General features: G+C 40.2%; 3 protein-coding genes across 7 annotated transcripts in view; 2 read left to right on the plus strand and 1 right to left on the minus strand.

Moving 5' to 3' along the window:
* Window positions 1-8,387, plus strand: part of LOC111874278 (sensory neuron membrane protein 2-like) — a 29,943-nt gene extending 21,556 nt beyond the window's left edge. The window contains 3 exon segments of the mRNA XM_023869644.2: window positions 664-782; window positions 3,087-3,212; window positions 8,229-8,387. Coding sequence (XP_023725412.1) covers window positions 664-782; window positions 3,087-3,212; window positions 8,229-8,387 — 404 coding nt within the window.
* LOC111874279 (zinc transporter 9) overlaps window positions 8,208-15,310 on the plus strand; it is a 97,179-nt gene continuing 90,076 nt past the window's right edge. Inside the window, exon 1 of the mRNA XM_033755396.1 lies at window positions 8,208-8,817. The gene's annotated coding sequence lies outside the window, so the exon portion shown is untranslated. The remainder of the gene's footprint in view (window positions 8,818-15,310) is intronic.
* The window catches only part of LOC111874280 (proton-coupled amino acid transporter-like protein pathetic), a 46,812-nt gene continuing 45,123 nt past the window's right edge, over window positions 13,622-15,310 (minus strand). For all 5 annotated transcript variants that reach the window (XM_023869652.2, XM_033755397.1, XM_023869654.2 and 2 more), the window contains 2 exons: window positions 14,683-14,852; window positions 13,622-14,341 (listed from right to left, as the gene is read on the minus strand). In XM_023869652.2, the coding sequence (XP_023725420.1) occupies window positions 14,100-14,341; window positions 14,683-14,852 (412 nt within the window). In that variant the 3' untranslated portion in view covers window positions 13,622-14,099. The remainder of the gene's footprint in view (window positions 14,342-14,682; window positions 14,853-15,310) is intronic.

Genomic DNA, 15,310 nt, shown 5'->3' on the forward strand with positions numbered 1-15,310 from the left:
TTCCCCTGCCACTCTTCATTCCACCATTGCTCCACAATCACCCTCACCTATCATCTGGGGCTGGTACAATAGGCCAGAAGTGGCCGCAGTACAAGGGGCTCAGTCCCACCTCACTAGCAATAAAAAATAATAGCCAGCCTAATGCCCAGCTGCACTTTACCCCCAGGAAGATTTCTGATACTCATTTCTGTTAGAGGCTTAGCCGACCTCGGGGCCATAGTGCGGCTGGAAGAACTAGGTAAACTGAAAAGTTCACCTCATCGGGATTCGAACACGCGACCTTCCGGTTTGTAGCATAGTGCCTCAACTAACTACGCCAGCGCCTGCCCCCAGACAATGGTCCGTTAAATATATATTTAAATCTACACTACACATGTTTTTTTACAACAAAAATTCATTACATTACAATTTATATTCATATAAAGCAAGGGCGGTAGGAATTTTAGTTAGAAACGAACAAAATTTATCTTCCTGAAATTGCTTTTTATTCAGACCGGAGACCCGCAGTGCCAAATTTCATCGAAATTCGTTTCGTACGTTCGGAGATGAAATACCCAAACAAATGGAAGTACACATCCTCTCCTACACGCGTTCACTTTGTGCGAAAGAACGTTTGAAGATTCTAACTGACCCCTCTGTCTCGCTCTCTCTCTCTGCCCTTAGGTGTGTCTGTGATCGTATCCTCCCCTCATTTTTACAACGCTTCCACGGAATACCAGTCCTACGTCCAGGGTTTGAATCCAGACAGGGAGAAGCATGAGACCTTCATTTACATTGAACCAGTAAGTACGAGTACACAGACTTCTGTACAAGTAAGCCTGGCTCTCGTACACAATGCTACAGAACAGAGCTGCTAAAATATGTTCATTAGTTTCACTTCTTATGCTAGGAACACACACAACGACATCTGTCGTACGAAAAAATGTCGTACGAATTTTTGCCGTACGACCTCCTTTTCACACAAGAGCGACAAAATACATTTCTTTGCTCTCCGACTGTCGTACGGTAGATGTCGCGTGTCGTAACGTATGAAAGCTAAGACTACACTTTATATTCTACCACTTGATGCGACATGAACCGTACGACCGATGTCGCTGTGTGTGTTCCAGCCCTTAGTGTCTGTAATCTATTTGATTAAGAATTAGACCTACCCGTAATTCTGAAATAATAAATAACGCAAAAGAATGGCAGGACTCTAAACAGAGGACTGGCCCATAGCAATGTCCTTACCTACACAGGACAGCACAACATGTAGAGTCCATATCCTTGCGCCCAGAAGAAGTGTGTGTTAAATGAGATTTAACGTTTTAGACCCGTCGTGTTACCATTTTCTGGCTTATGACACCGTGTAACCTGGTGTGTGTTTACTAATAAAACGAAGGACATTCGTGTCTCTGTCTTCAGTCTATTGGTTTAGTGGACTATTTTACGACCTATTCAGTTTCGCGGAATATGTAACATCGAATGGTAGGATAATATATTAATCATGAATTTAAAAGGGTCTGAAATTAATAGGTTTTGGCCTAAAATAGGTATAATCTTGGCAAACTACAAAAGACCTTAGCCAGGAGATCATAGATCACAGACGATATTTGTATCAGCATCTCCAGGATAGAAGTCTAGATCATTACTGGTAGATAACCTGTTCAGACTTTACTGTAAAATTCTACACGTCTCTGCTGACAATTGAAACTCTTGAGTTCTTTCTAATTTTTCATAATCATACACTCTCTCTCATCAAAACTGAAAAATAGATTTCTACCCTGAAGCTTGAGACAATATAAATTTTGATAACAATACTTATAGAGCATAGAATAACTGATTTCAATTCTGAATATTGAGACAATAATTTCCTGATGCCGGAAGCAGAGTCATCAGCAGCGACTTGAAGCACAGAGCAAATGATGCTCGAGATGGTTCAAGTTCGTATAGCAACAGGCGTGACCAGAGCGGTTTGAACGGCTGTTGTACTGCGATGTGGAAAGCAAATGGAAAAACTACCAAATTATCACTTTTCCTGGATAGTCTTTTTCCAAAAACAGAGATACCATGTATGCGAGATGTTTCCTCTGGAGACAAAACAAACCGGAGAGGCGGATAAAGTGCCCAGAAGACGAGGAAGAAGACGTAAGAAGATGCTGGATGACCTTGGGGACAGAAGAGGATATTTTTATTTGAAGGAGAAAGCTCTAGATCGCATTAAATGGAGGAACTGTTTTGGAAGAGACTGTGGACCTGTCGTCTGACAGATTACTGATGAATGAATGTATTTCCTCTGGAACTTTGATAATAATATATCTTTCATCCTCAGCTTTGACGAATAAACTTCTTCCCTAAAAATGGGTGCAGAATGTTGGTAATAGCCTATCATACTTCATGATACCATAACTAGAAGACAGTAGCACAAATTTTATGTGAAATCCACAGATCCGAAAGCTCTTTCCCTTCCAAAGTGACATTCGAACTGAAAGTATGATCGAGTGTGGAGAAACAAGGATTTCCCCGGTTACAGAGGCACCCACTTCCTTCCTTTTAGCAGACGTTGGCTGTAACTCACAGCTTCTTTAGAAGTGATGGAAATAGGAAAGGAATATTTTCTCTGTAGCAAATTTAAACCTGATCGTAAAAATACATAGTCTCTACAAAAGCTCTGACACATTTTGATCTTTAATAATTCGGAAAATAACGAAGATAGAAATAAACTGGTTACATTGTTGAATTGAGAAACTCAAAAATTTTGTGTCTATTGTTAATAAATTTGTACATGTGCTCCATTTGTTGTACTTAAAATATCAAGACGATATTCGATTTCTTGCCAGGTTCGGGCAAGCATACCGACATCCACAGTGGTTATTGCCTCTCTTACTCTGGTTTTTAATTGGTCGATGTCTCTCACCTGCCTCTTATAAACACTGTCTTTGACATATCCCCAGTGGAAAAAGTCCAGTGGGGTTATGTCAGGTGATCTTGGGGGCCAAGAAATTGGACCAATCCAATCCATCTTCCCGGAAAATGTTTGCCAAAGCATCACGAATTTTGGTTTCCTCGCATCTATTTCTAATGTTACTGACCATTCTAATATTCAGCAAACTGGTGTCGTCCTACGAGGATCCAAGAGGATTCAGCTGAATATGTTTCTTACTCAGATGGAAGAAATGAGCGTCCTACATAACGTGTCCGAGGGGCTCTTCCCCCTTTTATGGGCTGAAGAGGTAAGTTTCCAAAAGTAACACGGGTTCTTTCTTTACCTCTAGAGTATGTAAATTCGTTCAGTGTGATACACGAGATTGGCAGCCCCAGAAACTTTGTATTTCTCGGATAGTCATAGCTTGACTAGGGCAGGAAAACCTCGCGCGGTAGCGTAGTTGCTTGAGGCACTATGCTACAAGCCGGAAGGTCACGGGATCGTGTCCCGATGAGGTGGATTTTTTTTCAATGTACCGAACCCTTCTAGCCGCACTATGGCCAAGGGGTCGACTCAGCCTCTAACAGAAATGGGTACCAGGAATCTTCTGCGGATGTAGAGCGACCGGTGTGTAAGGCTGGCACCACCACGTGTGAACCGATTATTAAGGAAATGTGGAAGCCTCGACGTCTCACAAACCTGTGGGCATCCAAGGCCTATTACAGGGATAGCTTTATCTTTTTTTTATTTGCTTCTCTAAAATCATGAAAAACTAGTTTCTATTTTATTATTATTATTATTATTAATTAATATAGACTATCATATTTTGTATTTTGTTTTTTTTAGTTATTTTTGTGTATTTCTCTCTGTTCGTGCTAACTTTGTAATTGGCCTCTGTGCTGTTAAGTTTGCACGTAAATAAACACGAATTAAATTAATTGGATTATTAATTTATATATGTGTATGTACGTGTATTGCCCTTTCTCGCCACATAACAACATAACCTTTGGAAATTTACTTATTTTATTTTTCTCACCTGCTAATGCTAACTTTAATTTTTCTTGGAATTATTATTAATCACTATCATTATATAGACTGTCTTATTTTGCATTTTGTTTTAGTTATTTTGTGTGTTTCTATATACTAGTGCTAACTTTGTAATTGGTCTCTGTGCTGTTAGGTTTGCACGTAAATAAATACGAATTGAATTGAATTATTATTATTATTATTATTATTATTAGTAGTAGTAGTAGTAGTAGTATTTTACTTCGATTGGGTATTCCCCCGGTGGCAGTGGAACTTACACTGATACGGACAAGGAAAGACTAGAAACTCTCGTTTCACTTCGGTACAAAGTACATAGAATAATCAAGGCACACAGTGCAAATCTAAACATATAAATTTCTAAAATGGGACGTGCTTGTGTTCGTTTATTTACAAGAATCAAGAAAAACAAAAAAACATACTTTTTTTTTCTCCTGTGGCGCTACAGCCCCAATTTAGGCCTAGGCCTACCTCCATGAAACTCTCGTTTCACTTCGGTTTACTAGATCTTAAACATTCGGTCGGTGATCAGCTCGTCGCAAGGCCTCTACCTGTACACAAACACAGAAAAACGCACACAAACATCCATGCCCTGAGTGGGATCCGAACCCACGATCCCGGCTTCCGAGCGAGCGAAGACAGTGCACGCCTTAGACCGTTCGGCTACCGTGACCGGCNAGGGCTGTGGTCACTTACGACAACAAAGCGTACCTGCATAAATCCGACGATATGAAGGATAAGCTATCGATATCAGACATAAGTGATATCATACATAATGAGCAGATCGGTATTAAGAACAGGAGAGTTAACAGATTCCCAGGTAAATCACAGTCGAGGTTTGAACAAGATGAAGCAAATAGAAACGTTACGCTAGGCGTATCTGGTGACAGAAATAAGACTGTCACTCTCAGTAACGTGTTCATGTGACGTAACTTTACACAGTTCAGAAATCTTTTGGTGTTCTCACTCACACTGATTTATGTGTCACGTTGGCAATGTTGATCAATTTTCGCCCACAAGACTTCAAGACACGTCGATTATGTGTTGTTAATGTCAGGGATAGAGCTGACTTCTCAGAACGAGGTAGATTCCGCAAAAGAGAATTGGACAGACCCACCTTTTCAGAATTAAGCACAACCTCAAACCCAAAACTAGGTGAATGCTTCAGTTAGGAACTACATGTGTTTTCACCTTCATAATTAGGAAGACTGCACCTTTCAGATATATAGTTGAATGCTTCAGTTCAGGATTAGATGGGCGCTGAAGTTCAGAATTAGGTGGATGCTACAGTTCAGAACTAGTTACATGCTCCTGTTCAGAACTAGGTAGTTGCTCCTGTTCAGAACTAGGTAGATGTTCCTGTTCAGAACTAGGTAGATGTTCCTGTTCAGAACTANTGTTGTTAATGTCAGGGATATAGCTGGCTTCTCAGAACGAGGTAGATTCCGCAAAAGAGAATTGGACAGACCCACCTTTTCAGAATTAAGCAAAACCCGAAACCCAAAACTAGGTGAATGCTTCAGTTAGGAACTACATGTGTTCACCTTCATAATTAGGAAGACTGCACCTTTCAGATATATAGTTGAATGCTTCAGTTCAGGATGAGATGGGCGCTGAAGTTCAGAACTAGGTGGATGCTACAGTTCAGAACTAGTTACATGCTCCTATTCAGAACTAGGTAGATGCTTCTATTCAGAACTAGTTACATGCTCCTGTTCAGAACAGTTTAGATTCTTCAGTTCAGAACTAGGTAGACTCTCCAGTTCAGAACTAGGTGGATGCTCCAGTTCAAAACTAGGCAGATGCTCCAATTCAGAACTAGATAGAAGATACCTTTCGGAACTAGTCGGATGCTTCAGTTTAGAATTAAATGAGCGCTCCAGTTCAGAACTAGGTGGACCCTCCAGTTCAGAAGTAGTTCGATCCGGGCTAGGTGAATTGTTTGGGCTAGATAGATGGCTTCTACCCGCATCTACCCCCATTTCTATCCCTGATAAAACACGGTAATTTCTTCGGTCTAGCAATTGTGAACGATTTGTAATAAAGCCTCATGGAACACACGAATATCATTTGGCTGTATTTGACCTCAAATTATTTTGTAAACATTTTTTTAAATATTTGTAACTGTTTACAGAGTTGTTTGAAATTAAGTTGGTATTGATTCTGAAGTTTTCCACATCTTTGTATTTGGGAGTTGAGATATAAAAAAATACATCCTGTCGTGGTTTTTATAATATTTATTTCCTACAGCAATTTTCTGATTTTCTGTCTACAGAGGAACCTGTCTATTGCTTAGTATTAAACCAGCGTGGTGGTTACTCTTACCTGGAATTCAAATGATCTGCCTTCTAACCTAGCCAGTACCACTAATATAGAAACTAAACGTACCAAAAGGAAATTAATTGCAGCTTTCTGACTTCTGGGTAGTGACACCGTGTAGAATAGAGTAATAGAGTAATGTAATAGAGTATTATGAACGTATGGAAAGAATTTCCTGCATCCAGCATGATGGGGACCACTCTGAAGATGGAGACCGTACAGTCTGGTAAAAAGTTACCGTTTCAGAACTCTCCGCTGGCTCTGCTTTTAGGGTGAAATACCCTCATAATAGAGATTGTACAGTTTTCAATAAATGCATCCTGTTTCGTATCATATATTATATCTTACTAAAAACCGTTACAACACAGCAATCAATATTAATTGTAAGTAGCTCTAGGAGAAGCTCTTGTTACATGTTTCGGCCTTCTAAAGATCATCATCAGGCAAATAAATTAAAATTTTCGTTATTGAATTACATGTCAAATATAGTATACAGTACTAAACTTCAAAGTGCATACAATGCCTGATGATGGCCTTTTGAAGGCCGAAAAGTGTAACAAAATTATCTCCTAGGGCTACTTATACGTAATATTGATTGTTATGTTGTGACGGTTTTCAGTAAGAAGAAATTAGAGATTATACAGTTTGATATAAATTTTCCGCCATTTCAGAGGAAATTGCAGCATTCATTTTCTGGGTGGACCACTCTGAAGATGGAGACAGTATAGCCTGGTAGAAGGATACCAAAGTTTCAGAGAAACATGCCACTTTCATTTTTGGGCGGACAACCACAACTAAAATATCACAATAGAAAGGGTATGCCAAGGACCCTGAGAGCTCTACCAGCGGTAGCGTAGCTACTGGCAGGGCCTCCCTTGTTGGACAGGTCAAAGGGTAGGCATCAGACGAAGAGAGACACCAAAAACCAAAAACTGATGCCGGAAGCAGCGTCATCAGCAGCGACTTGAAGCACAGAGCAAATGATGCTCAAGTTCGTATAGCAACAGGCGTGACCAGAGTGGTTTGAACGGCTGTTGTACTGCGATGTGGAAAGCAAATGGAAAAACTACCACATTATCACTTTCCCTGGATAGTCTCTTTCCAAAAACAGAGACACCATATATGCGAGATCCAGAAGACGAGGAAATAAACGTAAGAAGATGCTGGATGACCTTGGGAACAGAAGAGGATATTTTTATTTGAAGGAGAAAGCTCTAGATCGCATTAAGTGGAGGAACTGTTTTGGAAGAGACTGTGGACCTGTCGTCTGACAGATTACTGATGAAGGAAATGAATTATTACATTGCAGACTTTGAATATTGTTTGTTTCAAATTGAATTTGGACGCAAAACCACTGAAAAATGTTTCTCATACTTTGTTACAGAACCACAGGTTAGGAAACATTTCCGTAAGGTATTTTTTTATAATAACCGTGATACGTACATAAACAGTGTGCAGGTGACTCATATCCAGGCTTCGCGTTCCTGAAAGTTGCTTCGTATATCGAAAATGCGCAAAATTCAAAACGCACTGAACGATTAGAAAACGACATGGTTGGTTCAAAATGGTGGGGAGGGTCAGGCTAACTGCGCGCGCAACTTGCTGCGCATGCTCAGCAGCTACTACAATGGCTGAAATAAGGTACTGTTACTCCTCATGATATTGAGATGAAACTGCGGATATGCGAAAACGCGGATAACTAAGGCTGACACACACTCAAGTAGGGCTCAACCCGTTTCAATTGTTTACAGTCAGGCCACGGAAAGGAGCCGTATGGATAAATCTCCCATATCCTGCTATAACTATTACGTTTACCCCTCTATATCCCCCCCTCCAGTCGTCTGCGCATGCCATCTACATGAATATTGTTAGTGATAATCACGTCACCACGTTCTCTACAGACCATGGAATTGGGTTGGTTGATGTAGGCTATTAGAGTGTAAGACATTAAATTTCGCAGCGGTTAGAGTTAATGATATCTCCTCGAGCTATCAACCGTGTCAATTGATTACTGACATTTCAAAGACATCAGGCCCTGGTTATGGGGACAGGGATTGTTACTGAAATGTTAGTAATTCAACCAATTGACACGTCTCATAGTCCGAAAAGAGATCTTTAGACTAGAGGGTGTCTGAATAAAATACAACAGCAGGCCGAGTGTGGTAAGCTTCGAACGCTGTTATCCCTACCACTGGTGGCACCTCTTTCCGTAGCCTTTATATAGGTAGTAAAATTTGCATGTATGTAGCAAGAAAAGCTGATATTCCTGCTTCATGCATTCAAATCGAAGAAAGACTAAGGACCTCTGATCTAGGGACTAAAAGGTGCAACATTTTCTCCTTTAATGCATCGATGCCTAAAGAAGAACGAAAAGTAAGCAAGAATAATAGACTAATAGGTGCAAATGATAAGTTGTGAGAGAAGTGAGTGATATTTTATTTCGTGTGGGAAGTGAGCATCATTCTGTTAGAAGGTACCCAGGCTTCGCCCATTTGTCCTTCTGAACAGTATGAAAGTGGAGACAGAAAGGTTAGAAGCAGTGGTTTGAGGTAAGGGTCGAGAAATCTTTATTTTCTGAAATAATGACAAATTGCTATACTTTTTAAATAAAATTTGGTGGATTTTACCATAAAAGGATTTAATTTAATTAATATAACTTTAGAAAATTTCATATTAAGCATGCAGTAACAGCGTGGAACTTGGGAAACATAGCAATATTTACTTTAAGTTTTTCTAAATAATACGCAAAAATTCAGTTCCTATGTCACGGAACATTAACTGTGTTACCATGGCAAAAAAAAATCGCTGAATGCTGTTCAGTCAAATGCCCCGCGTTTATTGTAGAATCGTGTATTCTGTAAATACTACGATGAAAAAATGTAAAGTTTTGTAATACACAATGAGGTGGTATATATTGAGATCGTTGTGTTTTAAATGTTTAAATTATTCATACATAAATGAGAATAAATTCAAACAGAACACAATATTCCCAGCGAAATTACATTGGTGGTGCTGCAAAGTTTAAAAATTGTTGGGCCACACTGTACCCATTTCTTTAGTGTAGGAATTGTGTTTGTGTTTGTGTTTGTGCTCAATCATTCAGTTATTTCGAAGTGCGTCAGTAGAGGAGTTTATTGACTTCTTTAGTTAAACGCAGGAGTAATCATCTAGCCCTCATAATTAAATATATTTTTTAATTTTGTAATTTTATATATTGTATTATAGTTGATTAAATTTACGCTTGTTGAATTGGTTTTAACTAAGCAATATATTTGATTAGCATATCACTTCGGGAGAGATAACCAGAGAAATGTGACCATAATTGGGAAAATAATACTAAAACAGACATATCGGAACTGCGAATATTAGCTGGCTAATTACAGAGCTCGGTGTAAGTTTTTGTGGTGACACAGATAATACTATTTAAAGTGTTTAAGTGTTTTATATTCACGAATCAGGAAATGCTGAGTGGCGTATATGCTAGAATCTTACAAATCGCGTTTTACTGACATCATAATGCACTGAATTGGCCTATATTACCTCCATGTAAGAAGAGCGGTAAGGGGGACTCCCAATTTGGAGTAACCTTGACATACATAGACCTATCGGAACGTTTACTATAGTCACGTGTACCTATCAGAACACAAAATAGCGGAGTTTTCGTAAATTATTGTGTAATATTTNAGAAAAAATGTTTCCTTCTACCCTGAAGATGGAGGCGATACGTTCCTCCGAAACGTCGGTTAACACCACATATACACGGTGCCAAATCCCAGAAGACTGCTTTCTTTATGGAATTACATATTTAGATTAATCGAAATCGTTCACTACTTCGGATTATTCGAAATATGTTATACCCTGGTTTCTAATATTCAATCAACTGTTGAAATTACACTATAATTGAAATGTAAAAATAAAAGAGAATATATTATTTATTACTATGCGTCTATTTTGTTAATTATAATTTATTTGACGACGCTATCGGTAGCTCAGTATACAGCGTCAAATGATTAATAAATGATAAACTGAAAATCGTTTACAAGTAATCTGGCATAGCCTATTACGAAGTAATATTCAGACTTTAACCAGAATTCAGAGCAGTGAATATGAGAAGTACGTCTTCTTTTTCTTTGACGACGTACAGTACGGAGAGACCGACGTTTCGGAGGAATATGTCGCCTCTGTCTTCAGTGGGCGAAGAGTAACATGGAGGTGATATTCATCCGAAACGTCTGCTGGCATTACCCTTTTCGTCAGGATAGTCAAGTGTCCCGAATGAGACTCGAACTGAGCCTCTTCCAAACATGTCACGAGCCATCTTGTTGGGAGGTGAACGTGTTGTGTGGTGAACGCGTTGTGTTGTGTTTGATGGAGATACATGTGAGATTCGAGCTTCCCAACTTACTGAGGATTTCAATAATTGACCTTTCTGGGTTGTGACACCTTTCTGGTATGTGGTTTACAAAGTTTCGTAGGTACCTTCTGCGTCCATTTTCATAAACTCTGATATATTTTATGTCTACTTCAAATTAATATTGTACGTCTATATATTATCGCGTGTTAGAGTGACTCTCGACGGGGTTTGGATTTGATATTGGATTTATTGACCGCTTTAACATACGACACAGAACTACATTTAATTATAGTGCCATCGCTGATTTCCACACCTTACAACTGTTTTCCAGCCCGCAATATCTTCACTAGTAGTTGCCCGATAGCGGCTTCTAACAATGTCTAATCCATTGCTTCCGGGCTCAAGTCTTGTTTGAACGGCAGCTCCCATCCAACTGCCTCTTTTCACAGACTTGCTTTAAAGTGACTGGTTCCCAGGCTGGAGACCATTTCACACAAACCTTCTAGTCTTCTCTTCTCAGACTGTCACAGACTCTTTTCTTGAGACTCCCGTACACAACTGACTTGGTTGCGCCAACTATCTTCCTTATAACTCCTCGGCACGGCGCGCGCAGAAAACACCATACCTCAGTTGCATGCGTATCCGTTTCCCGGGAATGTGTTTACCGAGCTGTTCCTTAGCAGCGGCCGTCTATTCTTGCTTATTAAGAATCTGCTGCCTAGCAACGTACGTCGTTCCGTTGTCTGTTTCGCGGCCGTTGCCTAGAAATAATTGATATTTCAGAGCCGTTGGCTAGTAACGGCCTTTCTCTGGCTCCACAGTTCTCACTTCGAGAAAATCTGCCATAATATTACGTGGTATAAAAGTTGTGTAAGAAAAGCAATTTTTGAAAAAAAAAATTGATGAAGTGCAATTTTCAGTAATGGTTATAATTTATGGATATGAATCAATCTTAAATTATTGCAATAACTTGGAATGCAATTCCCTCAGTACGAAACTTCATATTCGTTTAATTACAGTAGTTATTTGCTTTTACCACTCACCTAGACGAAGGGAAGCCATTGAAATATCATGGAAGTGATCAACTGTGTTGTACTTCAAGTAGTTTTTATTATATAAAGAACACGTAATTAGTTCAACATGTATTTACATATGAATAACAACGAACTATAAGAAAATTCTTGTACATATTTTCAGGTCTTATAAACCACTGTCAGATTTCTTATATTATTTAATTTATATAAATGTACACATTTGCTTTATCCACCCGAATACTTAACACATTAAATGTGGTCTATAGTCTATATAATACAATATACAGATACTGAACTAAATCATGTACAGAATTAACAAATGAACAGTGATAACATAGGTTGTCTATTACAGGTAAAACTTTGAGTCTCACTAAATACAAGTCTTCATTTACAACGTTGTGACCAGAGAGACACTATTAATTCAACAAAAGAATGAAAAAATTTCCCCCACCCATTTTCTTAACCGCTACGAGCCGGGATAGCGCAGTCGGTATAGCGACTGGCTACGAGCTGGACGACCGAGGGGTCGGAGTTCGAGTCAACGTAGGGGCAAGCTTTCTCTCTACTCCACGTTCTCCAGACCGGCTCTGGGGCCCACGCAGCCTCCTATCCAATGGGTACCATGGAGCTGACCACTCACCTTCAACTAGTTCCGAGGTCAAGAAAATGTGGATCTGTACTTCCACTCCCCCATACGCCTCCATCGCGTAGTTCTTAATTGGTTAAACACAGAGACAACTTTACCTTTACTATACCACATGCTCAACCACTACATCCTACAAAAAAACTATTTGAGCTTTATGGGTTTCGTGAGATATTTTTCTAAATCATAGTGCACATTGTGTTTAATCAAATATTTAAAAAAGTAAATACCTTATTTACGCATGTATAGGCCGCACATTTTTTGCCAAAAATTCAAGAGGAAAACTGGGGTGCGGCTTATATTCGAAATCACACTTCATTTTAAAAAAATATATTCATAATTAGTAATACAGAGTGTTCTACTCCTGAAATAATATTCCAAGAAAATTGTTTTTTCTATATTTTCTGTCTGAAAATTGTGCTGCGGCCTATACACGCACGCGGCCTATACATGCGTAAATACGGTAATAGATTCCCCCAAAGGTGTCTCCACCTTGTCGTGGTGGTGGGGCTTGCGTGACTCTGTAACCAAGAGAGCTATGCCAGCGGTAGTTTAACTACCAGGAGGGTCACCCATGCCGGAAAGGTCAAAGTGTACAGTGCCGACTATTTTTATTATTGCTAGTGGGGTGGGACTAAGTCCCTTGTACTGCGGCCACTTCTGGCCTATTGTGCCAGCCCCAGATGATAGGTGAGGGTGATTGTGGAGCAATTGGTGGAATGAAGATTGGCAGGGGAAACCGAAGTACTCGGAGAAAACCTGCCCCAGCGCCACTTTGTCCACCACAAATCCCACTTGATCAGACCCGGAATCGAACCCGGGCCGCCGCGGTGGGAAGCGAAAGACTAACCGCTTGAGCTATGGCGCGGTTACATCTATTATATTTATCATGTAAATTTACGAAGAAACACAGACTACAAAAAAGTTTTGTTCCATGCAACGAATGATATGGCGAACCTGTCTGAAAATGTTGCGTCGAATGAGAGCAGCGGCTCGGTTTTGGCCACCGCTGACAGAGAACTGCAGTTCCCGTTAAGAAGATACGAGTAATGTTATTCTTTCTATTATGAACTGTGCCATATGGAAACCCTTGAAAGCCGGTACTTTCCCTGAGTAGAGTAAACGCGGGAGAGTCAGTAAACACGTCACAATGGACGTAATAGTGTTCCTATGTGTCACTAGATAGCAGCACAGTTCAGCTTCATAACAGTCTAGGTAGCAGATGCGCATTCGCGTATTCAGAGGCTGGTTTCTTTAATCAAAATGGCGACCATTCTTGAGTGTATTACCGAAGAGCAACCGTCTGTTGTGTTTTTTGGGGGGGGCTAAAGGACTCATTGCAAAGGATATTCATGATTAAATATTTCCTGTTCACGGATGGAAGCGTTTGTCACGTAACGCTGTTCACAACTGGGTGGAAAACGTTTCGCTCATGACGAAGTGAAAAGGAGGCGCGGAAGTGGCTGAGATAATCAAAAGACTTCTATGCTGCAGGTCTCGACTCAGTGGTAAAGCGATGGGGCAAGTGTATTAGTGTTGGTGGATGATATGTCGAGGAATAAATGTTTTTTGCCAGTTTCGAATATCATATATTTTACGTTTAATGTCCATTTGTGACCTATTTACTGACTTTCTTTCGTATAAATCCGCTGCCATTACAGCACTGACGGTCAGGGTAATGGTATTTTTATTGTAAAGAAGCAGTGCTAGGCCAGCTGGACCCGCGCATGCGCAAAGCGCACTAAATGTACATAAAAATACTTGCAGTAAATCCACGTAGTATCTTAAAGAGAAGTAATACTATTTGGTCGTTGTATATTCCTGTATTATCTCAAGGACGCTGGCATAACTACCCGTAACTAGGGCTAATATTGCGAAAAGTGCTATAATGACGTTCTTCCAAAAACGCCAGCCCAGATGATCCTCCCAGTAGGTGATGGTTTCTATGACGGCAGGACAGAAGAGTCCGAGAGTGGAGAAACAAACTGCCCCTACCAAGGAGATGATGGGTCCCAGGTTTGGCACTGCAATGGCGACAACCACTGGAATGAAAAAAGAGCTGGTACCAACATATTCAATTTCTCCCTAAATAAGTAATTGATCATGCATGTTTTTGTCATAATGTCATTGTCATTATTAGTATTATCGCCTGAGACGTGACGCCATGTAGTTTGGTATATATATGTTAGGTCTTCGGAGGAACGTCATCCTTCCATCATTATGGTTGAAGATTTTTCTTTACGATTCCGTCTTCATCTTCAGGATAACATTTTCTTCTACCCTAAAGATGGAAGAAATATATTCCTCCGAAACGTTTGTCTGTCGAACTACATGAAGTCACGTCACAGAATAGAACAGCAGTCATATCCATTGCTGTTATAACCTGTGCAGACGATGGTTCCAATCCGGAAGGAATTTTGTGCGATGTTCTCCATTCCTTTAGGGACCTTCTCTTCAATGCTTGGCCATATTATGGAAGTCGGTATGTAGAACTGCAGTCCGTAAGAAAACAAGATGGCCACGGCGTAGAGAACCTTCACCACTTGGGCAGGTCTACAACATACATACATATATTTTTTTTATTGCTAGTGGGGTGGGACTAAGTCTCTTGTACTGCTGCCACTTCTGGCCTATTGTACCAGGCCCAGATGATAGATGAGGGTGATTGTGGAGCAATTGGTGGAATGAAGATTGGCAGGGGAAACCGAAGTACTTGGAGAAAACCTGCCCCAGCGCCACTTTGTCCACCACATATCCCACTTGACAAGAAGCAGGATCGAACCCGGGCCGCCGCGGTGGGAAGCCAGCGACTAACCGCTTGAGCTATGGCGCGGCCTCAACATACATACATACATACATACACTTCCGTCAGCATCATTGAGGATGCCATATCGTTAGATTCTGATGTCATTAAATAGTTGCTAGATTCTGCTTGAAAAATAAGATGGACACAAAAATATCCGAACTGGAAATTTCGTAGAATAGACAGGACTTTTCTACCGTAAGATACC

The sequence above is a fragment of the Cryptotermes secundus genome, unplaced genomic scaffold (genome assembly GCF_002891405.2).
Source record: "Cryptotermes secundus unplaced genomic scaffold, Csec_1.0 scaffold1806, whole genome shotgun sequence".
NCBI classification, from domain to species: domain Eukaryota; kingdom Metazoa; phylum Arthropoda; class Insecta; order Blattodea; family Kalotermitidae; genus Cryptotermes; species Cryptotermes secundus.